Genomic DNA, 26,606 nt, shown 5'->3' with positions numbered 1-26,606 from the left:
ATTCTTCATGCTCCCTACCAATTCTTTCACAGTTTGAGCCTGATGAATCTTGGCTTTGTCATCCTGGAATATGGCCATGATGTGTCTTCCTACATGGTTGTTTAAGAAATGAAAAGCTACACACTCCATCAATTAGGGTTAGAAAAACTGTTCCCAAACATACAACATGCTAGAAACATAATAATAACAGCAATAATGATCCAATCATAGAATCTTAAGTATTTGCCTATTTAAATCCAAACAGGTTTCTCCAACACCTTCACGTGTACCAGAGCGACTATCAAGAATGCATATGTGTTTGTTCCCTCAGCAGATAGCTAAGATGTGCGTAACACTTCATTTAAAAGTTCAATGAGCCCAAAAAACAAAAAACTCATACATTGTGTCAATTGTCCATAAGAAACCACTTGTTCCAAATAAATAAATAAAAATTAAAAAACAATCATCAGTACATTGTTCGGAAATATTTTGCTCTCAGCATCTTAATTGAGGCATATGTGAAAGTCTATTTACTCCCCTTTGAGACAAGTGAATACACACACTCACCGCACGAGTATAAACACACATAGGCTCAGGTGTTATGGTTTGCCGTTTTTGGCAGCTTTGCCATGAGAAGGCACCGTTTCCAAGGTGATCTCCAGACTGTCAATCTCGGAGCATTTCCGCCCCCTCACAATCACCCGCACGGACTTCTTACACTCCACTGTTTGGCTCTTTGGTTTGAGTTCGTTTATCACTCTAGGTTCTCGTTCCGGCTCCAATTCGGGTTCGGTGCTGTCCTGCAGAGACAATTGCACAGTGTTCACATTGACGGGACAGCGGCGTGGGTAGTGCTTAAACTGTTCAAACGGGTCGTTGCACCTCTCGCAAGGGCAGTGACAATGACCCACGGGCCCCGCCATGGAATCTGAGATGGATTGGCCTCTTCGCCGCAGGGGCCGCAGACTGAGGGCCAGAGATGGGCGGTAGCTCCAGCGGGGAAAACACTGGCACAGGCAGTGGTGCACACAAGCCCCTCGCAGGGAGCGCATGTCCTTGCAGAGAAGGTGGCGGAAGTTGGGTTTAAGCAAGAGGTAGATCAGAGGGTTATAAAGGGTGGAGGATTTGGCAAAAACCGCAGGGATGGCAAAGGCCAGGGGCGAGATGTCCTCAAAATGGCCGAACGCCGCCCACATAGACACCAGTGCATATGGACTCCATGCAGTGAAGAATCCTATACACACCGCCACACTCAGCTGCAGAGAGACAGAGAAAGATCACGAAAGAGATGTCATGAATAATCTCATTAGGACCATCATGAGATCATTTTACAGTATTGAAGGAGTTCACATGTGTGTTGGGCAGATATTGGCTGCTTTTCCTAATTGTTTTTTTTTTGTTTGTTTTTTTTTGAAGAAAGTTTTTGAAAGAAGTCTCTTATGTTCACCTAGGTTGCATTTATCTGAACACAAATATAGTAAAAACATAAATATTGTGAAATATTCTAACAATTTAAAATAATTGTTTTCTATTTAAATACATTTAAAAACGTATTTTATATCTGTGATAGCAAAGCCTGGATATTTAAATAAAAATCTTTTAATAATTAATGTGGTTTTGAATGGGAAATTAACTGTTTTTCTAATTGTGTGATGTAGGTATTTCAGTGTGTCAACAGTTTTGAAAACTTATTTAAAGGGTTAGTTCACCCAAAGATGAAAATTCTGACATTAATTACTCACCCTCATGTCATTCCAAACCATAAGATCTTCGTTCATCTTTGGAATGCAAATGGAGATCTTTTTGATGAAATTTAGTCCAAATTTGCTGAAGAGACTCAATTGCTTTATATTGAATTTAGGCTTTTATTCACATGTAAACATTCATTAACTTACACATCAGTTGTGGTAAACGGAAGCTCATGCATATTCGGTTGATGTGTGAGAACCAATGAGGTTCATTCTCGTGTTATGCGGCATGTTTGAGCTTCCACATTGTTTTCGCATAACATTCAGTTTCAGTTGAGCTTCTGTTTATGTTCGCTGATCAATGTTTATATGTGAATAAAAGCCTAAATTCAGTCTGTTCATCATACAAAGTCATCAGAAAATTTGGACAAAACCAATCAATTCATATGGATTAGTTTTCACGATCTCTTTATTAACTTTTTGAAGTGTCAAAGTTTCAATTGCGTAGCTGTCTATGGAGGGACAGAAAGCTTTCAGATTTCATCAAAAAGATCTTCATTTGTGTTCCGAAGATGAACGAAATCTTACGGGTTTAGAACAACATGAGGGTAAGTAACTAATGACAGAATTTTTATTTTTGGGTGACACATGAAAAAATTAATATTCTGTCATCATTTACTCACCCTCAAGTTGTTCCAAACCTGTATGAGTTTCTTTCTTCTTTTGAACACAAATGAAGATATTTTGTTGGTAATACAACAGTTGACGGTAGCCATTGACTTCCATAGTAGGAAAAAAATACTTAAAAAGTCAGTGGCTACTGTCAACTCTCTGGTTACCAACAATCTTTAAAACATCTTTTGTGTTCAAAAAAATAATAATTTTTGGGTGAACTATCCCTTTAAGTAAAAGTAAACGTTTGTTAGTAATTGTGAAAAAGAAGAGGATATTTTCATCAAAAGACAAAAACTGCTAAAACAATAACCTGTGTAAAAAACAAAGACTGCACCTTCACCTTCACTATAATGGCCTGGATGTTCCCCATGCGTGTCTGTGCTGAGACGTGCTGCTCCACAGCTCTGCGGGACTCTCGGACCGTGAGCAGTATGCGTGTGTAGGAGACAATGATGATGCCGCACGGCAGCAGGTAACAGGCGATGAAGAGCACTGTGGTGTAGGAGCGGGCAACTGAGTTGTGATTGGACCAGGCCCAGTCGATACAGCAGGCCGTGCCGTAGGGTTCAGGACCATACTGCCCCCAGTGGGCAAGAGGGGAGCAAGCGAACACGAGAGCATAGGCCCACGCACATGCTATTAACACACGACCGTGCTCATAGCTGAACCTATTACCTACAGATACACACATATACATTATAGATAGCTACAAAAATAATATCATTGTGGCGAGCAGGGCGGGCGAGAGCCGTGAGGGAGCGGCGCGAGGCCGGTGACGCGAGAGATAATGAGCTCCACCTGCGAGGTGCACCGGCCTTGAGTCTCTCACGGAGGAGCTCCGGAAGCATAAAAGGAGGAGCGACGACAGTGAAGGACGAGAGAGGACCAGGCCGGTGTACCTCGCAGGTGGAGCTCATTATCTCTCGCGTCACCGGCCTCGCGCCGCTCCCTCACGGCTCTCGTCTGCCCTGCTCGCCACAATAATATAATATAATATAATATAATATAATATAATATGAATCATTCTCTCAACTGAAGTGTTCACAAAATACTGAGTTATTCAGGAATGAAACATTAAACCAAAAAATAGTACATTTGCAAAATAGATGTATTTTTACTAGTGGACTTTTGGACCCCACTGAACTTAACATAATAAAACTATAATGTGTAGGGTATGAATACCATGAAGTGGATAGCAGACTTTGAGGCAGCAAACAGTGCTGAGTATAGTGAGAGTGGTCAGAGAGCAGATCCCGAACAAAACACCACAGAAGGCATAGATTACACAGACTGTCCTTCCATAAAGCCACCTGCAAAAAACAAAAACAAAAAAACAGAAACAACATTCAAATTAAACGTCAAGATCAAGTAAGATCAATGATAGATGTTTCATATAACATTCAGAAGTTATTTCAATATAAAGCAAATAAAATGACACAATGAAGGATCTTATTTTTCCTTTACTGCAAATTCACCATTTTTGCATTGCACAATTTAGCCTATTTAAACACTATATTTTTTAAGAATAAAGAATAGGCTACAAATTACAATAACAAAATAAGACTGAAATAAATTACTATTCTTATGAACTGCATTAACCTAACAACAGTATTATACATACTGTATTGTTGGGTTAATGCAGTTCATTTATGCACTTTTTTAAATTAAACGCTATGTCAGTATTATAAATACTGACATAGCGTTTCATTAAAAAAAGTGCATAAATGCAAATGACAGACTGAATAGGAAAACTGATCATTTTGTAAAGGCATAAACAACAGTATTCATGTAATTTAGCAGCGTAACAAACTTAGGCGAAGTATTGTGTCAGGATAATCCACATAACCAAGTGACAGATGAATTTGTGCCAAAATATTGTAGAGTTTGATTGCATGCATGTCCTCTGATGTCAACAAGAAAAGATAAGGGAAGCATTTTCTCCTGTTTATTGTGCTATGCATGATTATATGATTGGTTGCATTTTATCTGCTGTCTTACACACACCCAACGAATGTGCGATAAAGTACATTCTCTCCTTGTAATGGATTGAGTTTGTTTGCCTGATGTACAATCCACCGCTGCCACAAAACGAGAAAGACATAAATAATGCACATCTCTGATTTGCGTTACATTCCGGATGCCGCATGAAGTCATACAAACTAGTGATTGTAATTGTCATTCTTAACCACAGTCTGGAGTAAAGGACAGTTTAACCTTGATGGCTGTGGTCTGGATTTATGTGTGAGAAGTGTTCTGGCTGTGACACAGAGTCACTCTGTACAAAAGGAACCATTCAGATTTTGTCTGTCTGCTGTATTCTTTACATGACTGCTCCCATCATCATTATCTTTGTGTTTACCAGCCGGTTTGCTCTTGTTGGAGCATTGAACTGTATGTGTGTGTGTTTGTGTGAGTGCCTTATGTGAAACATTTTGCCTTGGAAACACGATAAGCTGAAGCGAAGTGACAAGTATGTGTGTACGGGACACAGAGAGAAAAAGAGAGGGAGAGAGAACAAAGAAAAAATTAAACCTTTACAAACTTTGAAGCCCTATTCATACTGTAATTGTTTCTCTTGTGGAGTTATTTTCAACATTTACAGGGGTTAGTCGTGATTTTATTGTTGTCCAAATCCAAAAATGTCTACCCAATGTGTGCCCATGTAAAAATTCTCGGCAAATTACCTACTGTTTTTGACAAACACCGAGGTTGTGTGTTAAATTAATTGCCATCCATCTCTGAGTTTATTTAAGGGGATAAATCTAAGTCATTTTGTAAATCCTTTTTGAAAATATTTTTAAAAATATGCAAACACTTTACAATAAGGTCTCATTTGTTAACATTAGTTAAGACATATTTTTTGTCCCTCTATAGAGATCCACTGCAACTACCACTCCAAGGTCCAGAAAGGTAGGAAAAAGACATCATGAAAGTAATCCATGTGACTCCTGTGGCTTAAACTCAATTTTATGGAGCAACATGAGTGCTTTGTTTGCACAAAACACAAAATATAGCACTTTGTTTACAAAAATATTGATCTGTAATGTGCGTTCACAAGAGATTCACGAAGCATGCGTGTTGTGTGCATGCGTGTTGTGTTCAGACTCGCGCGTCAACTCAACACACATGCACAACTGTTCACGAGAGCTTTGGGACGTATTCATACTGTGTTCAAACTCGCACGTCCACTCAACGCACATGCACGAGTGTTCACAAGAGAATCACAATGCATTCCTGTTGTGTTCAGACCCGCGCGTCAAATCAACACACGTGCGCGAGTGTTCACGAGAGCTTCGCAACGCATTTGTATTGTGTTCAGACTCGCATGTCAACTCAACGCACATGCGCAAGTTTTCACGAGAGCATCACTACGCACACGCGTGTTGTGTTCAGACCCGCGCGTCAAATCAACTCACTTGCGCGAATGTTCACGAGAAAAACACAACGCATGCGTGTTGTGTTCAGACTCGCATGTCAACTCAACGCACATGCGCAAGTTTTCACGAGAGCATCACTACGCACACGCGTGTTGTGTTCAGACCCGCGCGTCAAATCAACTCACTTGCGCGAATGTTCACGAGAAAAACACAACGCATGCGTGTTGTGTTCAGACTCGCGCATCAACTCAACACACATGCGCGAGTGTTCATGAGAGCAACACGACGCATGCGTGTTGTGTTCAGACTCGCGCATCAACTCAACACACATGTGCGAGTATTCACGAGAACATCGCGACGCATGCGTGTTGTGTTCAGACTCGCGCATTAACTCAACACACATGCGCGAGTGTTCACGAGAGCAACACAACGCATTCGTGTTGTGTTCAGACTCGCGCATCAACTCAACACACATGCGCGAGTGTTCATGAGAGCAACACGATGCATGCGTGTTGTGTTAAGACTCGCGCATCAACTCAACACACATGCGCAAGTGTTCACGAGAGCATCTCTACGCACACGCATGTTGTGTTCAGACCCGCGCGTCAAATCAACTCACTTGCGTGAATGTTCACGAGAAAAACACAACGCATGCGTGTTGTGTTCAGACTCGCGCATCAACTCAACACACATGTGCGAGTGTTCACGAGAACATCGCGACGCATGCGTGTTGTGTTCAGACTCGCGCATTAACTCAACACACATGCGCGAGTGTTCACGAGAGCAACACGACGCATGCGTGTTGTGTTCAGACTCGCGCATCAACTCAACACACATGCGCGAGTGTTCATGAGAGCAACACGATGCATGCGTGTTGTGTTAAGACTCGCGCATCAACTCAACACACATGCGCAAGTGTTCACGAGAGCATCACTACGCACACGCGTGTTGTGTTCAGACCCGCGCGTCAAATCAACTCACTTGCGTGAATGTTCACGAGAAAAACACAACGCATGCGTGTTGTGTTCAGACTCGCGCATCAACTCAACACACATGCGTGAGTGTTCAGGAGAGCAACACGACGCATGCGTGTTGTGTTCAGACTCGCGCATCAACTCAACACACATGCGCGAGTGTTCACGAGAGCAACACGACGCATGCGTGTTGTGTTAAGACTCGCGCATCAACTCAACACACATGCACGAGTGTTCACGAGAGCAACACGACGCATGCGTGTTGTGTTAAGACTCGCGCATCAACTCAACACACACGCGCAAGTGTTCACGAGAGCATCTCTACGCACACGCATGTTGTGTTCAGACTCGCGCATCAACTCAACACACGTGCGCGAGTGTTCACGAGAGCAACACGACGCATGCGTGTTGTGTTAAGACTCGCGCATCAACTCAACACACATGCACGAGTGTTCACGAGAGCAACACGACGCATGCGTGTTGTGTTAAGACTCGCGCATCAACTCAACACACACGCGCAAGTGTTCACGAGAGCATCTCTACGCACACGCATGTTGTGTTCAGACTCGCGCATCAACTCAACACACGTGCGCGAGTGTTCACGAGAGCAACACGACGCATGTGTGTTGTGTTAAGACTCGCGCATCAACTCAACACACATGCACGAGTGTTCACGAGAGCAACACGACGCATGCGTGTTGTGTTAAGACTCGCGCATCAACTCAACACACATGCGCGAGTGTTCATGAGAGCAACACGATGCATGCGTGTTGTGTTAAGACTCGCTCATTAACTCAACACACATGCGCAAGTGTTCACGAGAGCATCTCTACGCACACGCATGTTGTGTTCAGACTCGCGCATCAACTCAACACACATGCGCGAGTGTTCACGAGAGCAACATGACGCATGCGTGTTGTGTTCAGACTTGCGCATCAACTCAACACACATGCGCGAGTGTTCACGAGAGCAACACGACACATGCGTGTTGTGTTCAGACTCGCGCATCAACTCAACACACATGCGCGAGTGTTCACGAGAGCAACACGACACATGCATGTTGTGTTCAGACTCGCGCATCAACTCAACACACATGCGCGAGTGTTCACGAGAGCAACACGACACATGCGTGTTGTGTTCAGACTTGCGCATCAACTCAACACACATGCGCGAGTGTTCACGAGAGCAACACGACACATGCGTGTTGTGTTCAGACTCGCGCATCAACTCAACACACATGCGCGAGTGTTCACGAGAGCAACATGACGCATGCGTGTTGTGTTCAGACTCACGCATCAACTCAACACACATGCGCGAGTGTTCACGAGAGCAACACGACGCATGCGTGTTGTGTTCAGACTCGCGCATCAACTCAACACACATGCGCGAGTGTTCACGAGAACATCGCGACGCATGCGTGTTGTGTTCAGACTCGCGCATCAACTCAACACACATGCGCGAGTGTTCACGAGAGCAACACGACGCATGTGTGTTGTGTTAAGACTCACGCATCAACTCAACACACATGCACGAGTGTTCACGAGAGCAACACGACGCATGCGTGTTGTGTTAAGACTCGCGCATCAACTCAACACACATGCGCAAGTGTTCACGAGAGCATCTCTACGCACACGCATGTTGTGTTCAGACTCGCTCATCAACTCAACACACGTGCGCGAGTGTTCACGAGAGCAACACGACGCATGCGTGTTGTGTTAAGACTCGCGCATCAACTCAACACACATGCACGAGTGTTCACGAGAGCAACACGACGCATGCGTGTTGTGTTAAGACTCGTGCATCAACTCAACACACATGCGCGAGTGTTCATGAGAGCAACACGATGCATGCGTGTTGTGTTAAGACTCGCGCATCAACTCAACACACATGCGCAAGTGTTCACGAGAGCATCTCTACGCACACGCATGTTGTGTTCAGACTCGCGCATCAACTCAACACACATGTGCGAGTGTTCACGAGAGCATCGTGACGCATGCATGTTGTGTTCAGACTCACGCATCAACTCAACACACATGCGCGAGTGTTCATGAGAGCAACACGACGCATGCGTGTTGTGTTCAGACTCGCGCATCAACTCAACACACATGCGCGAGTGTTCACGAGAGCAACACGACGCATGCGTGTTGTGTTAAGACTCGCGCATCAACTCAACACACATGCACGAGTGTTCACGAGAGCAACACGACGCATGCGTGTTGTGTTAAGACTCGCGCATCAACTCAACACACATGCGCGAGTGTTCATGAGAGCAACACGATGCATGCGTGTTGTGTTAAGACTCGCGCATCAACTCAACACACATGCGCAAGTGTTCACGAGAGCATCTCTACGCACACGCATGTTGTGTTCAGACTCGCGCATCAACTCAACACACGTGCGCGAGTGTTCACGAGAGCAACACAACGCATGCGTGTTGTGTTAAGACTCGCGCATCAACTCAACACACATGTGCGAGTGTTCACGAGAGCATCGTGACGCATGCGTGTTGTGTTCAGACTTGCGCATCAACTCAACACACATGCGCGAGTGTTCACGAGAGCAACACGACGCATGCGTGTTGTGTTCAGACTCGCGCATCAACTCAACACACATGTGCGAGTGTTCACGAGAGCATTGTGACGCATGCGTGTTGTGTTAAGACTCGCGCATCAACTCAACACACATGCGCAAGTGTTCACGAGAGCATCTCTACGCACACGCATGTTGTGTTCAGACTCGCGCATCAACTCAACACACGTGCGCGAGTGTTCACGAGAGCAACACAACGCATGCGTGTTGTGTTCAAACTCGCGCATCAACTCAACACACATGCGCGAGTGTTCACGAGAGCAACACGACGCATGCGTGTTGTGTTCAGACTCGCGCATCGACTCAACACACGTGCGAGTGTTCACGAGAGCATCGTGACGCATGCGTGTTGTGTTCAGACTCGCGCATCAACTCAACACACATGCGCGAGTGTTCACGAGAGCAACACGACGCATGCGTGTTGTTCAGACTCGCGCATCGACTCAACACACGTGCAAGTGTTCACGAGAGCATCGTGACGCATGCGTGTTGTGTTCAGACTCACGCATCAACTCAACACACGTGCGAGTGTTCACAAGAGCATTGTGACGCATGCGTGTTGTGTTAAGACTCGCGCATCAACTCAACACACATGCGCAAGTGTTCACGAGAGCATCACTACGCACACGCATGTTGTGTTCAGACCCGCGCATCAAATCAACTCACTTGCATGAATGTTCACGAGAGCATCACGACGCATGCGTGTTGTGTTCAGACTTGCGCGTCAACAACACATATGCGCGAGTGTTCACGATAGCTTTATGACGCATGTGTGTTGTTTTCAGACTTGCGCGTCAACTCATAACACATGCGCGAGTGTTCACAAGAGCATCGCGACACATGCATGTTGTGTTCAGACTCGCACATGAACTCAACGTACATGTGCGAGTGTTCACGAGAGCATCGCGACGCACACACATTTGTGTTCAGACTCACGTGTCAACTCAACGCACATGTGCAAGTGTTCGCGAGAGCTTCATGACGCATGCGTGTTTGTATTCACGTGACAGCTGGATTTGTTGCGTGAAAACACTTTGGATAATATTATTTTGTAAATAAAGTGGTAAATTATGTTTTTTGCACAAACAAAGCACTTGCGTCGCTTCATAAAATTGAGTTTAAGCCACTGGAGTCACATGGATTACTTTCATGATGTCTTTTTCCTACCTTTCTGGACCTTGAAGTGATAGTTGCGTTGGATCTCTATGGAGAGACAGAAACCTTTCAGACTTAATCAAAAAGATTTCAATTTGGATTCTGAAGGTCTTACGGAAGTGGAATGACTCGAGGGTGAGTAATAAATGACAGAATTTTCATTTTTGAGTTAACTAACCCTTTAACAAAGATTGAAGTGCAGTTCATTATTAATGTAGTTAACTAATGCTAACTAATGAACCTTATTGTAAAGTGTTACCAAAAATATAAACAAAGTAACTGGGTTTACCTTATGTAAACAGGTTACATTAGCTTATTTTTGCAACATTTTGAGAGATAAAATGCAACAAAGAAAACCATTTGTCCATTTTCATGTTGAACATAAGACTGAACATGTGACTAAACATGTGACTGACCAAACACATGAGTTTGATCACTGAGGAGCCATGCCGATTTATTTTTACAGATGTCCTCATGAGAAACAATTTCCATCCTAATAGGGCTTAAGGCCAAAAACCAAGGACCCCAATAAAAAAAATGTAGGGGTCTTCTGCTGTTACAGTTACGCTGCAGCACAGCTTGCATGCTGCTTATGTATGCGGTCCAAAAAGGTCCTCAAACTTCCCTCTTTCCTGTGCTTTTGCAATTTTTTATTTTCTTATTTGTGGTACCTGTGGGCGAGGCTTGAGGTGACCGCGAGGGGGTAGAGGCTGAGGGTCATTCCCAGGTCACTGATGGCCAGGTTAATAATGAAGAACTCGGCTGGTTTTAACAGGTGCTTCTTCTTGTAGGACACATACAGCAGCATACTGTTTCCACATAGCGAACAAACACCTGCAGGACAAAAAATGTGAGATTAATTTGTGGTATGATGTGGCATAAAATCTTTCTGAAGCTTAATTTTTTATCAACCAACATATTGGACCTAAACCATTCTCTCATTTATAAATTCTTGATAAAAGTAGAACAGTTGCAGAAAATATATTTGTCCGTTCAGGCATTAGTCCCAAAACCTGGCATTTTGTAGTGATTGGTTTCCTCTGGAGTTTTTAGAAAGGCAGTTTTTAATTTATTACTTTCATAACATTATTTACAGAAACTTTTCTGCTACATAAATTACACATACCTCAAACGTGACGGTAATACTTCACAATTAGGTCCCATTAGTTTACTTTAGCTCATGCATTAAATAACATTAATTAAAAGTGAGCAAAGCATCTGTCACAGTATTTATTTATTTATTTATTTATTTATTTGGGGGGGGGGGGTACAGTTTTTTATTAATAAAGTAAATAATATTTGATCCACGATCCCACTAGTGAAGTGAGACCCCCCAGTTGTTGTGGCTCGTTAAGGTGATGTCACTGTCTGAGAACAAAGAGATCATGTGTACATCAAAAGTCACATCATCTGCAAATGATGAGATTCCAAAGACTTTTAATTGAAGTTTTTGATACTTTTGGTCCACATACACAAATTTTGGGATGCCTGCCTTTTTATGTGCACATGAACTTTAATGAAATCCCATTCTTAATCCGTAGGGTTTAATATGGAGTTGACCCACCCTTTGCAGCTATAACAGCTTAAACTCTTCTGGGAAGGCTTTCCACAAGGTTTAGGAGTGTGTTTATGGAATTTTTGACCATTCTTCTAGAAGCGCATTTGTGAGGTCAGGCAGTGATGTTGGGCGAGAAGGCCCGGCTCACAGTCTCCGCTCTAATTAATTCCAAAGGTGTTCTGTCGGGTTGAGGTCAGGACTCTGTGCAGGCCAGTCAAGTTCCTCCACACCAAACTCGCTCATCCATTATGGACCTTGCTTTGTGCACTGGTGCGCAGTCATGTTGGAACAGGAAGGGGCCATCCCCAAACTGTTGCCACAAAGTTCGGAGCTTGATATTGTCCAAAATTTATTGGTATGCTGAAGCATTAAGAGTTCCTTTCACTGGAACTAAGGGGCCAAGCCCAACCCCTGAAAAACAACCCCACACCATAATCACCCCTCCACCAAACTTTACACTTGGCACAATGCAGTCAGGCAAGTACCGTTCTCCTGGCAATCGCCAAACCCAGACTCGTCCATCGTATTGCCAAACAGAGAAGCGTGATTCGTCACTCCAGAGAACATGTTTCCACTGCTCTAGAGTCCAGTGGCGGCATGCTTTACACCACTGCATCCGACGCTTTGCACTGCACTTGGTGATGTAAGGCTTGGATGCAGCTGCTTGGCCATGGAAACTTATTCCATGATTTTACGTGGCCTACCACTTCGTGACTGAGTTGCTGTTGTTCTCAATTGCTTCCACTTTGTTATGATACCATTAACAGTTGACCGTGGAATATTTAGTAGTGAGGAAATTTCACGATTGGACTTATTGCACAGGTGGAAACCTATCACGGTACCACGCTTGAAATCACTGAGCTCCTGAGAGCGACTCATTCTTTCACAAATGTTTGTAAGAGCTGTCTGCTATGCCTAGGTGCTTGATTTTATACATCTGTGGCCATGGAAGTGATTGGAACACCTGAATTCAATGATTTGGAGGGGTGTCCCAATACTTTTGGCAATATAGTGTATTTTATCAATTATTAACAAATGTCTGTCTCAGAGTTGTGTCCCACTGAGTTTGAAGCATGCAGTACAGCCCCTGCTAAAGAAATCCGGTCTGGACCATTCTGTGCTTCCAAATTTCTAGCCTATTTCTAAACTTCCTTTCATAGCAAAAATTCTAAAGGTTGTATTCTGTCAGCTGTCTTCATTCCAAGCCAAGATAAATATCCTGGATAAGTTTCAGTCAGGTTTAAGAACCAGCCATACTGAGTCTGCCCTCATTAAGGTGCCATGACATTTTATTAAGGGCTGACCATGGAAACTGTGTCGGCCTTGTCCTGCTAGACTTGAGTGCAGCTTTTGACACACTGGATCATGTCATTCTGTTAAAGTGCCTTGAGCTGTGTATCGGGGTAAATGAAGTGGCCTTGGTTCTCTTACATGGAGGGCAGAACATTCGCAGTAAATATTGGAAACCATCATTCTTCTTCAGCTCCTATAACTTACTAGGTACCTCAGGGCTTTATTCTAGGGCCACTACTTTTCTCCCTTTACATGTTGCCATTGGGCTCCACATTTAATAAACATGGAATTTCATATCACTGTTATGAAGATGATACAGAGTTGTATTTTCCTTTTAAAGCAGGAAATAATGCAGCTGATTGCCTTGAGGATGTGAAATGCTGGATGAATTCCAATTTCCTAATGTTAAATGACAAAAAGTCTGAAATTGAAATTTTTTCTGCAAAAAAGCAAGGTGTGTACTGCCTGGGACAAATCCCATCCTGCATAAATAGTCATGTCACTAATATAGGTGTAATTTTTGACTCAGACCTCAAATTTGACCGTTAAATATATGCAGTGGTAAAACATTTAACTTAAGAGTATATTATTCAATCATCCTCAAGATCGTTAAGATCAAATTCTCAGATTGTGCTTTAGATTCCGCTCATATGTCTTAAAATTATGCATTTTCAGTTGTGCCTCCCTGATTGTGGAATGATCTTCCTTTCTTTGTGCATTCTTCGACTACTGTACAGATGTTTAAATCACATCTTAAGACCCACTTGTACTCATAGGTATATGATATGTTTGTATATTTAATGTGTTTATATCATTGTACAGCACTTTGCTTTTACAGTTTTTAAAGTGCTCTGTAAATGATGGATGGATGGATGGATGGATGGATGGATGGATGGATGGATGATGATGATTGATTGATTGATTGATTGATTGATTGATTGATTGATTGATTGATTGATTGATTGATTGATTGATTGATTGATTGATTGATTGATTGATTGATTGACTGATTGATGGATGGATGGATGGATGGATGGATGGATGGATGGATGGATGGATGGATGGATGGATGGATGGATGGATGGATGGATTTATCTATGTTAAAGGGTTAGTTCACCCAAAAATGAAAATATTTCCATCAAACAAAATCAGAGTTATATTAAAAAAATATTTTGGCTCTTCCAAGCTTTATAATGTGAGTGAATAGTAATGATATTTGTAGCCCAAAAGAACTCATCCATCCATCAGAAAAGCAATCCATGCGACTCCAGGGGGTTAATAAAAGTCTTCTAAATTGAAGCAATGTGTTTTTGCAAGAAAAATATCCAAATCTATAACTTTCTAAACTATAATCACTTGCTTCCGTATGCGAGTCGATTCAGGCAGAAGAGTGAACTTTGACCTGATGCAAGACGTATTGATGAACGCAGAAGTGCAAAAAAGCAAACAAAACACCGGTCACAAATTAGAAGTCTAAAATGAGAATTTTTAAAGAGAAATGTGGGAGGAGCTTGAGTTTGTTGCCCAGCCCTATTTGTTTGAACCACAAGAGGCGTCTACTCTCACCTAAGCTTATACACTACTCCTATATCCTACGTCATACGCCGGACCTCGACTGTTTCATGAACGTGCGGATGGACGTTGATGGAAGCTAGTGATTATAGTTATAAATATGGATATTTTTCTCACAAAAACACATAGCTTTCTTAAATCTTAAGAAACACATGCATTAAAGGTCCCGTTCTTCGTGATCCCATGTTTCAAACTTTAGTTAGTGTGTAATGTTGTTGTTAGAGTATAAATAAAATCTGTAAAATTTTAAAGCTCAAAGTTCAATGTCAAGCGAGATATTTTATTTAACAGAAGTCGCCTACATCGAACGGCCAGTTTGGATTAGATCCCTCTACTTCCTTCTTTAATGACGTCACTAAAACAGTTTTTTGCCTAACCTCCGCCCACAGGAATACACAAGAGTTGCGTTTGTAGAGTGTGTTTGTCGCCATGTCGTCGAAACGCTGTTATTTTCATCCCGCAGTCCAATCACCGGGTCTGATTCCGGCTCAAATTGATAGGGTACAATTAAAGACATGTTTACAATAACACTGAGCGCGTGCATCTCCACGTTATGGTAAGAGGCGTGACCTTGCAGGATGCGCTAAACTGCTGTCGAATCACAACACAGGAACCGCTGGCACAATCAGAACTCGTTACGTATTTCTGAAGGAGGGACTTCATAGAACAAGGAAGTCATCAGCCCGTTTTTATGACAGTGGAAACAGCGGTATACAGATAAGTAAATTATGTGAAAAATACTGTGTTTTTTTACACGCGAAACATGAACACATGTTATATTGCACACTATAAACACAATCAAAGCTTCAAAAAACCACGAAAAACGGGACCTTTAAACTATGCGTCTGGCTTCATTCTCAAATTAATGTAAAAACACCTAAATTCCTAAGTAAATTCATGTTAATAATTTAAGGATTATGCATTTAAGCACTGATTCAGGTAGAGTTGATATAGCAACAAAAGAGTTAACTACAGTTTCTATAAAGAAAATGGCAAATAGTAATGCTTGCAATTCCACACTTTATTGCAGCACATACAGTCAAATCAAAAATTATTCAGACATTTATTTTATATATTTTTACTAGTGGGTGCAGGACACTATAGTTCATTTATGTAAGTGAGGATAGCAAAATAAAGTAAACTGTGACATATTATACCCAAAAATTCTTCAGACACTTTGACCTGACCATGTTTTGCTTAAGTTTTATCTGACATAATTAAGATTTTTTTCTGACAGAGTTTAACTCTGAGATCTTGTCATAATTTATTACCATTTTTTTAAACTATAGTAAATAAACTGTATTAATGAATGAAATGTTCAAGGTGTCTGAATAAATTTAGGTTTGACTGTATATGTATAATAAGTATTCTTTTTTTACCACTTTATGAGCAAATTTGCTCATTCTGATTGCAGAAATCTCTAATTCATTCTGTTTTGTAAAGCTGAGTGAGCAACAGTAAACAAGAGGACGGAGCTTAGTGAAAAGCTAATTATCAAATTCTTGGAAGTGATGTTGTGTATGACAACTTTGAGGCTGGAAACAGGCCATTAGAAATAGTAATGTTGGTTACTATTTCCAACCCCCACCCCCCCTTGATTTCTAAACATTTGGACTGATATTAGATTATTAAATAGCTGTTCAATGCCATTTACATTATTATAGACTTGCTTTAAGGCTTAACAACAATGATTTGAAGGAATAATCCTTGCCTGTCAGATTATTAAATCAGCTTTAATCAGATTGGATAACACACTGCCTAAGATGGTTAGATTACTTCATAAAATAGAACTTGGAAAAATGGAAATTATATCATAAAATGCATTTTTGGTCTATTAAGCTTAAATCTGGCAGAAATCTTCAGCAAACTCCCTTTAGATCATGAACCACTGATAGTGTCTAAGCTTCAAATGTGCTCTGTAAAGGAACAGCACACACACAACTGAAGGCTAAAACCTTGGTTATAGCAATAAATTTACGCTTTAATGCATGTGACACTAAGATCTTTCATCAATAAAACACGCCATGGTAAAATTCCCATGAAAGGTATCATGTAAATAAACCTGACACACAGTGTCAAGGTGTATTTCACAATAATGAAAGACTAAATGTACATTATCTCTCTTGGTACTGCTTCTTATCAAATAAATAAATGGAAATGAAATATTGATTTTAGAATGATTCTATGTTACTTGTAAAGTATATAAAGCTTCCACCAACTGACCTTTTTCACATTACTCCACTATTGCATTCCCACAACTTTTCAAATGAGCAAGAAAATGCTGAGAGATGGAGAGAAGAGATTTATAATCAGAATTAATATCAAATTGCCAGTCACAACCTTAGAAATTGTACTAAAATCCCAACACAAAAGTGTTAATTAGTTTATTCAATATAATGCATAGTGATACAAATGGTCACATAAATGTACATTCATTATTTAAAAATAAAAGTATAATTTTTTTTGTTTTTTTTAATTAAGTTTTATGAATTATTCCATAAATGCCTAATCGGTTTGAATAGGGTCCATACTCCATTACATTGACATTGACTGAGTCATATATTTGATCAATGTAATCAGATACATTCCTTTTGGGATAATTTAGGTTATATCTCCCTTTATAAGATGTGATTTAAAGTTTTTGCTGAAATATTTCTTTATTTTTCTGATTGACATTAACCATGCTGTTAAACTGCACATTTTTAGTTGCACTTAGTTTTGATGTGTTCCTTACTGAAAATTTCCACACTTGTAAAATCTTTGTAAAACTCATAATAGAAAGAGTACCAAATTTCTCAAGGACCATGATGCAGCTTTTTTTCTTTTTTGCAATCAACAATAAATGATAAAAATACTCCATCACGATGCAGAAAACAATATAGGAGAAGTAATACGAGACAGCTTAAATAGCAAAGGTATGTTGCCACGGACAACAGTAAAATATACAGTTCAACAGTTATTGTATACAAATGTCTGATGGTTCAATGGTCCGAATCAAGCAGATGCAGCGAGACACAGGAGTGAGAGGCAAGAGACACGGAATAAAGGAGAAGGTCAATGCATGTCGAATTGCAAAAGGCAATTAGCATTTGGCATGCAAGTGTTCTGGCACTCAATCCACTTCCATTGTTTCTGTACCGAACACATCAGTAATTATGATGCTGAAAGTGAACACTTTCATCAACCGTCTAATTGTTTTAATCACGCTGCAATGAGATATGCAAGGAACCGACAAATAAGTAATAAATAAATAAATCATTTAGACCAAGGAGGATTGTAAGATGTTCTGTAGTGCTCCACAGACAGTTTGTTTCACATAAATAATCAATGAACACTGCAGAGATCCACAGTGCGCTTCAAATGAAACATTACGGCACTACAGCGTTTTCTATCAAAGCAAACTGAGGGCAGCGCATCAGAAAATGCCTACTTGTGTTCAAGCTTTGTGTGCAGGCAAAGGTGTTACCTTCAATCCAGCCATTCATCAAACAGAAAGGACGTTTGCAGAGATCTTTGTTAGAAGGAGAATAGATGCTGAGTTGAGCTTAAATAACATGACTACACACACACGGCCTACACAAAGTGTGCAGCATATATGCACAAGCAAGGGCGAAGCTGCGGCACTTTGGCATGCAGTATTTTAATACAAAAGCCATGTCATTCACAAACCACCCTGAAGCAATGCACAAGTATACCTGGCTGCAGACAGAATGGGGCGGTGCAACACATGGGGAGGGGGGGGGGTCAACATGTGCTGGCAAAAGCTAACCCCGCCACAATTTTAAAGGTATTTTAGCATAATTAATTATATTTCCACTTTATATTTGCCATAAACCTTTATAGCTTTACCCTGCAGTCAGTTCACCCTCTGCCTATGAAACAGGTTTTTCAGAAGGGCCTTTATGTGCATGTATAAGTGATCATTGCAGCAGAAATTGATCAATTATGTGTGTGCTGTTTGTCTGTGATGTGGGAAACAGCAAAGCACTTTATCGTTGAACATATATAGCCTACATTTTGCATTTATCTTAACTGCTGAATTTGTTTTAAAGGGGACCTATAATGCCCCTTTTCACAAGATGTAATATAAGTCTCTGGTGTCCCCAGAATGTGTCTGTGAAGTTTCAGCTCAAAATACCCCACAGATCATTTATTATACCGTGTTGTAAATGCCCATTTTTGAGTGGAAGGAAAAATATGCTGTTTTTGTGCATGTGTCTTTAAATGCAAATGAGCTGTTGTTCCCCGCCCCATTTTCTAGAAGAGGGCAGAGCCTGTACAACTCGTGCCTCAGATACTCTGCCAAAAATTAAAACATCTGTCATGGTAACTTCATGAAAGTTAATTATTTGCATGCGTTTTAAAGTCATAACAGTTTAATTTTCTAATATATGGTTTTCTGAGCACACAACAGCAGGGAAAGAAATCACATGTGTATATTAGATCTGTATATTACAGTGTCAGCAGTGTAATATACAGTACCTACTGCTGTACCTGCTGTTAATATGAATCAAAAGACAAACAGAAAATCACTCACTGCTCTTGACTGAATAACTTTAGTAGCTTTAATAAGAATACATTTCTTTCTTGAATGCTGCTGTTAAATGCTCTGGCGAGGAGATAAACATGGCGGACTGTGTACAGCTCACTGAGGGCGGGCCTATGCTAATAGGGCATATTCTGTCACCAGTTGTGGGTGGGGCTTCTTACATAAGAGTAGGGGGAAATCTGGAACTTCTCGTTTGGAGAGACTGTTTATGATTTATGGGGATTATAACAAGAGAAGTGGGTGGATTTTTACCATTATAGGCTGGTTGTTTACACACTTTGGACACATCTGTGTTCAAACACCTTATAATACCCCCCTCCCCCTCCCCAGTCCAAACAGGGTGAACTAGTGACATAACGCCCCCTCCCGGAAAGGTGTGTCCTCGCTCTGGCAGATGGATGAAGGAGGTTTCGTGGAGGACGGTAGTCCGGGAGAGGGCTGGAACAGAGGGAAGTCCAGGGAGGTGCAGATGGTGGTGTAATCCAGAGGGTTGCCTTGAGCAGGAATGTCCTGATTGTGTTCCAGGCCACAGCCAAGATGGTGTCCCACGGTGGCGTTGCTGGAGGGAGGAGCCATGGTGGTGAGGGTCTCCACGCCACCCTTGGGACGAGTGGAGGTGACGGAGCCATGGGACACCGTACTTGCTGGAGCCCTGGGCACAGACAGAGAGCCGAAGGAGTGGAGTGATGCAGAAGGTCTCTCTGAGGCGGAGATTGAAGGAAGGTGGAGTCAAACAGAGCAGTAGGCGTGGAGGGCCGGAGAGCAACGAACGAAGGTCCGCAAGTCCGTGGTGACGTGATGCCGATGATTGAGCCAGGTGGAGTCGATGGTCCGAGGGTGTCCAGCGGAGCTGAAAGCTCGATGGTAGCTGTTGAAGTCGAGAGAAGGAGCGAAGACGGAGGAGTCAGGACAATGGGCCGAGGTGGCATGACGGGATCTGAGGCCGGGGGCAGAGCCACAGGATCTCCACAGCCAGAAGAAGCTGGCTCACAGCAGGCCCCAGGTGTAGCCGCGCCACTGAGAGGAGTCTGATGCAGAACTGAGGGAATGAAGGGAGACAGCGAGGGCTGGGTAGCAGGCATGGCTGAAAGCTGGAGAAGGGACTGATGATGAACAGAGGGACTGGAGAAAAACAACAAATTCTGGGTAGATGTATAGAGAGGAGGTGGGAGAGAGAGGCTGGGTGGGACCAGCTCATCCAAAATAGAACGGACAGGTTCGGAGAATCCTCTCCAAAAATCAAAATAATAGTTCATGGTGCATGCCAGAAACTCAGTCTCAGTAACTGGAGTGTGGGCGGGGAACCATTCCATACCCTCACACTCATCACATACTCCCTCGGCGATGGATGTTGCAGTCGACTTGCACAACTGGTCAGACTCGCGGTGCTCCGGCTCCTCTGCGATGTTTCGCTCAGTCGTTCCATTGGTCGCTGGCTCCTGCATCGCGGTAGATGCGGGCTCTCTGTCTCTGGTGGGATCGCACTGCCGTTCCTTGCCATCTGGAGGTTCCTGGCTGGGCACTGGAGTAGGAGTGGGGCTGGTGTCATTGTCGTCAAATCCAACCATGAAAGACGATCCACATGATGCCAGCACCCACTCCACATATGCAGCAAAGCTCCCTCGAGGTCCCTCCCCGGACAACTGTGCCTTTGTCGATGCGTTGAGTCCAAGGAAGAGGAATGAACAAAGGCAGTTGTCCAGGAAGCTCAACTGATGTGCTAGATCAAGATATTCTGCTATATGTGCCTTGAGGGAGCGATTTCCCTGCTCAAGGCAGATTAACAGGAATGATGGAGAGTCCATGGTGACAAAAAGAAAATAAATATGAAAACACTGACACAAAACTACACAAAAAACAGGCCGCAATCTATCTCACTTTTTTGGTCCGGTATTCTGCCACACCTGGTTGTAAGTACATGCACAAAGAAGAAGATGAGGGGTCAAACAGTCTTTAATAAATCCACAGGCAAGTAAATCCACACAGGCACGCAACGAAGCACAACCATACGTAGACGATACCGGACAGGGATGAACTGAAAACACAAGTTAATTTAGCACGGCAAAACACACTATAAATATTTTAAATACATATATGATGTATTGCATGTCTGTGTATGCATGCTCTTTATTCTATACTACTTATGATTTGCCTTACCACAAATTGCACAGCATTCAAATTGCAATCAGATTGCACAAACAGCCCCAATTCCAAAGGCTTGTTTGTGCCATTACCTGATTAGCATAATTCCTTAAGTGATTCAGGCACTGAAACAACACATTCAGAGCACAAACAAAAAATGCTATCAGCAAGCACAATTCCTTAGTGCTCTGATAATCACAAACCTATCCGTATCACTTACTATCACCTGCATGTGGTGAACAACCATTAAAAAACATCCAGCATTGGAGATATAAATACTGAGAGTGCAGAAATGTACACCTGTGTGCTGTTTCACTCACTTATGTTAATATAAGTGCACAAGATGCCAGGACTTTTATCTGTAACACCACAGGCATGTAATTGCCTGAGAGGTCCATACTTTCTCTCAGTGGTATGGAAAACCTGTAATTCTGTTATGGTTCACAGAACAAACTTGATGAGAATGCAGATGAAAAAATAAATGAATTCTCGCTCTTACCAAAAAGGGAGTAAACCACACCCACTGTGATGTCAGCAGCCACAGGGATGTTAGAATAGAAGGTGGTGTTATCCAGTCCTCGCATCTGTAACACACACACACACACAGAGAGAGAGAGAGATCTGGAGTGACTGTGGAAATTTTTTCCATCATCAGTGGACAAGAAAAATAAACACTAAGGAAAACCTCAAAAAAAAAAAAAAAAAAAAAAAAAAAAGTCTTAAACTCACACACTCACAGAGCAGATATGTGGATTACAGAAGACTGCTAATGAACTGCCTCAATACTCTTTGAGTACATTATTTTGACATATCTGAGAATGAGTCAGGAATCAGTGCCATGTATACCCATAAATTACTACTAATATAATTTGTAGGACGTTGAACTTAGTCTCATTATTTAATGGATTTGACTGTTTAAATGCTAAAATAAAAAAAAAGATTATTTTTAAATGTCAACCAATTTGCACGACTTTGTACATAATTCATTCCAACCTTTTAAATATTGCTTTTACTGAAATTAATATATAAAGCTTTCACTGTGGATATTTTTTCTAAAATGCTTTATGCATTTCTAAGAAAATACACAAGTCTTTGCCCCTGCATTTCTGTTTAACCCCTTCCATGCAACCCCCATTTTGGCAAGGGGGGCAAAATGACATACCCAAAACAAAAAGGTTGCTGCTCAGAAGTCATTCTGAATAGACACATAACCAACATGAACTTAGAAAGCCAACACTTGAGAGTTTACTCTTCAAGACTCGGAATTAGTCACACTATTGTTTGCCTGTTAATATGGAGATATACAGTATAAGCATTATTTTTAAATGTATAGAAATATTATGTGGCTGTGTTTATAGCAACTTACACTCTAAAAATGCTGGGTTAAAAACAACCCAAGTTGGGTTAAAGATGGACAAACCCAGCAGGTTGGGTTAAATGTTTGCCCAACCTGCTGGGTAGTTTAATGTAACTTAATTATTGTTTAAAAATTACTGTATTGCTCGCTTAAAATGAACTCAAAATATGTTGGAAATTAACATTTATTAATATGTTTAATGAATAATGATTAAACAATAAACATTATTAAATAGCTTATTAATAAATGTTCACCTTTTGATTATTATTGTTGCCTCTAGTAATTATGTGTCTGATTTTTAATTTTCAACCTATTTTGGGTTCATTTTGAGCCAGCCATATAGTCATTTTTAAACAATAGTTGGGTTAAATAAAACTGCCCAGCATGTTGGTCAAACATTTAACCCAAACGCTGGGTCTAAACAACCCAATTGCTGGGTTTGTCCATTTTTAACCAAACTTGGGATGTTTTTAAGCCAGCATGTAAAACAAAACAAAACTTTTTTTTTTTTTTTTTTTTTTGAGTGTAGAAACACAATGAAACTGAATCCACAAGTATCCTCATGCTTCATTTCAAATCTGAGGATGTAATCTTTAAAATTATGAATTTTATGAAACATTTTCTAAAACCATATTATGAGTGTTTTTACAGAAGGCTAATAAAAGGCTAATAAAAAAATGTATTGCCCCCTCCCTTTAAGCTCTCTTGCAGTCTATTGTCTATATCTGGTGTGGCAAACTGCCCCGTTCATGTTTCTATTGTTCTCAATTGACAAACCTTTCACACCTCTGCCGGGTATGAGACCAAATCTTCATTATTCTTTTATTTTTATTCAGAGGCTAGTAGCCTTTATTCTGGCTTTATGGCTTTCCCATCAACATTGCTTTGGTGCCAACATGCATTTATCTATCTATTATAATTAGTCTTTTTGGAAAACAAAACAAAACAAAACAAAACATTTTCTTATAAACATTAGAGCTACAATTAGCATCAAGCTGTAATAACTTCCTACTTGTGATCTAATGTGGATTTTAGTCATATAATGTTGTTGAAATATGTTAGCCTTTTATATGCAGATAATCGCTACACCTGCACAGCATTTATAATGTAATTCAAATCTCATGTAACCCAAATCTCATGAAAATCACACACAAATCATATACTATCGTAATCATGTGTTTATTAGCTTCTTTGGGTTGGTTTTTCAGACTTGGGTGAAGTTGGTTTTATATTCGCACATTCGGACTTCTGATAAATTCAGACTTTCCAATAAATGTGCAATAAATTAATGTTTGCGAATTTTAAGCAGCGACATGATATTGCCAACCAACGATTGTCAACTTTCATTTTTCACAGTCGATCAAAATAGGCAAGTATTGTTTTAATGGCATATTTACTTGTGAATGTCCACTGAATGTCCAATGTAGTGTGATTAACAAGGCTATTGAATATGGATGTCCGAATGTGCCAATATAAAACCAACTTTACCGAAGTGTTTTTCAGGGAGTTCAGAACGAGGAAGTGTACAGGGCAACGTCATCCAGACGGGCAGGAATTATGGTCACGTAATATGATTCACAGGTCTAGACCGAATGAGTTCATAATGCACACAAACCCAGAACAGGTCAGACAGACAGTGCTATGTATGCTGTTTCAGCTCTTCAGGTTGCATGATTCAGTGGAAAATGAATAGAACTTAAATTCTGTATGACAAAATATTTTGCAAACACGTGAGGATAAATCGAAATTACTCAAATTTTAAAAGCCCTAACAAAGGCTGTTCAGTGGAGCTGTGTGAACACAAATAAACCACAGCAGACGTGACTGAATATGAGTACGTGTTTTTATTCTATTCAAAATATTATAAGTTGGAATGGATTGATTATTTTGCACTACTGACATAAATTAAAGGGATAGTTCACCGAAAAATTTAAATTTGATGTTTATCTGCTTACCCCCAGAGCATCCAAGATGTAGGTGACTTTGTTTCTTCAGTAGAACACAAATGATGATTTTTAACTCCAACCGTTGATGTCTGTCAGTCAAATAATGCGAGTCAATGGTCACACAATTTATAAGAGTCAATAAACACGCACAGACAAATCCAAATTAAACCCTGCGGCTCGTGACGGCACATTGATGTCCTAAGACACAAAACGATCGGTTTGTGCGAGAAACCGAACAGTATTTATATAATTTTTTACCTCTAATACACCACTATGTCAAACTGCGTTCAGCAATCGCTTGGTGAGGTCTGATCGCGCTCTGACAGCGGCAGTGATGTCTAGCACCTATACTTGTACTTCAATGAGTGCTAGACATCACTGCCGCTGTCAGAGCGCGATCAGACCTTACTAAACGCAGTTGGACATAGTGGTGTTTTAGAAGTAAAAAATTATATAAATACTGTTCGGTTTCTCGCACAAACCAATCGTTTTGTGTCTTAAGACATCAATGTGCCGTCACGAGCCACAGGGTTTCATTTGGATTTGTCTATGCAAGTTTTATTTACTCTTATAGATTGTGTGACCATTGACTCGCATTATACGGCTGACAGACGGCAACGGTTGCAGTTAAAAATCATCATTTGTGTTCAACTGAAGAAACAAAGACACCTACATCTTGGATGCCCTGATGGGGGTAAGCAGATAAACATCACATTTTCATTTTTGGGTGAACTATCCCTTTAAGATCCTAGTTTTATCATAAACAGTGGTCAAATATCGAAGCTGGAGTCTTTAATCTTTCTAATAATACACAGTTTGTCCCAATCAAGTAAGAATGTGATATTTTAACATGCAATGAATGTTGAACAACAATAATCTGGGGCCGTCGGCAATGCGGTGCAGGTTAAGGAGGTAAAAGCAGCCCAAAGTGTTCCTGTAGCTCAATCAGTACAGCATTTAGGCTACATGTATTGCAAGCAATGGGTTATTGATTCCCAAGAAATACTTGTACTTAAAAAAAGGTGTAGATAAAGCAAATGAAAGCCAAATGAATACAAGTAAATGCAATTAAAGTTGTTACACAGTTGCACAGTTAATCCTGACATCAACATTGTCATGTTCATGAAAGAAGTATGAAGATTTGTAAATGAATGTGTCAAAGCTTTGAGTCAGTTGATCTGCCTCTTAAAACCAGTCTGAAGAAAATAAAATGATGACAGATTGTTCATTTTCGTATGAGCTGTTCCTTTAACCGGCTTGTGAACACAGCTACAGATGAGAGAGTGCCAGAGAGAAGGAAATGGGATGAAAAACATATCTAAAAATCTGCTGACGGTACTAAGTTGTTCTTCCATCGCGTGGCCTTCTCATCTTGTACATTCATTTCAGAAAACATTTGGGCATGCTTGCTCAATCCTTCCTAGTAATCTCCTTTTCAGTAAATCTGGAGCTAAATCGTTTGTCTGAATTTGTATTAGAAACGTGTGCATGTGTGCTCTAGACCCTTTTGACTTTTTGCTGAGAGTAACAGTTGTGCATAATTCTTAAAAACTGTGTGTATAGCCTTTTAAGTTTCATTAGGCTAATTGCCAGGCTCTTTAAATCACATCTGTATAAATATTCCATCTCTCTCCCTCTTTCTTACCTACTTCCCTCAAACGAACACATGCAGCATACTGATCAGCTGTGGAGCTAAAGGCTGAGTCTGCACACTCAAACCTCTCCGGAGAATGAGAATCCCAGACCTACACT

General features: G+C 41.1%; 1 protein-coding gene across 1 annotated transcript; it reads right to left on the bottom strand.

Annotated features, from left to right (window-relative positions):
• Window positions 1–156: 156 nt before the first annotated feature.
• Window positions 157–22,949, bottom strand: opn7a (opsin 7, group member a). Its single transcript, XM_048208644.1, has 5 exons — window positions 22,051–22,949; window positions 11,109–11,271; window positions 3,525–3,652; window positions 2,683–3,017; window positions 157–1,235 (listed from the first exon to the last, which is right to left on the bottom strand). Exons 1-5 carry the CDS (start codon window positions 22,133–22,135, stop codon window positions 579–581), a joined length of 1,368 nt encoding a protein of 455 aa, XP_048064601.1. The 5' UTR covers window positions 22,136–22,949; the 3' UTR covers window positions 157–578.
• Window positions 22,950–26,606: the final 3,657 nt, after the last annotated feature.

This window comes from Megalobrama amblycephala, linkage group LG11, assembly GCF_018812025.1.
Source record: "Megalobrama amblycephala isolate DHTTF-2021 linkage group LG11, ASM1881202v1, whole genome shotgun sequence".
NCBI classification, from domain to species: domain Eukaryota; kingdom Metazoa; phylum Chordata; class Actinopteri; order Cypriniformes; family Xenocyprididae; genus Megalobrama; species Megalobrama amblycephala.
Note: the sequence above shows the minus strand (reverse complement) of the source record. Positions and strands in the feature narration are given on the sequence as shown.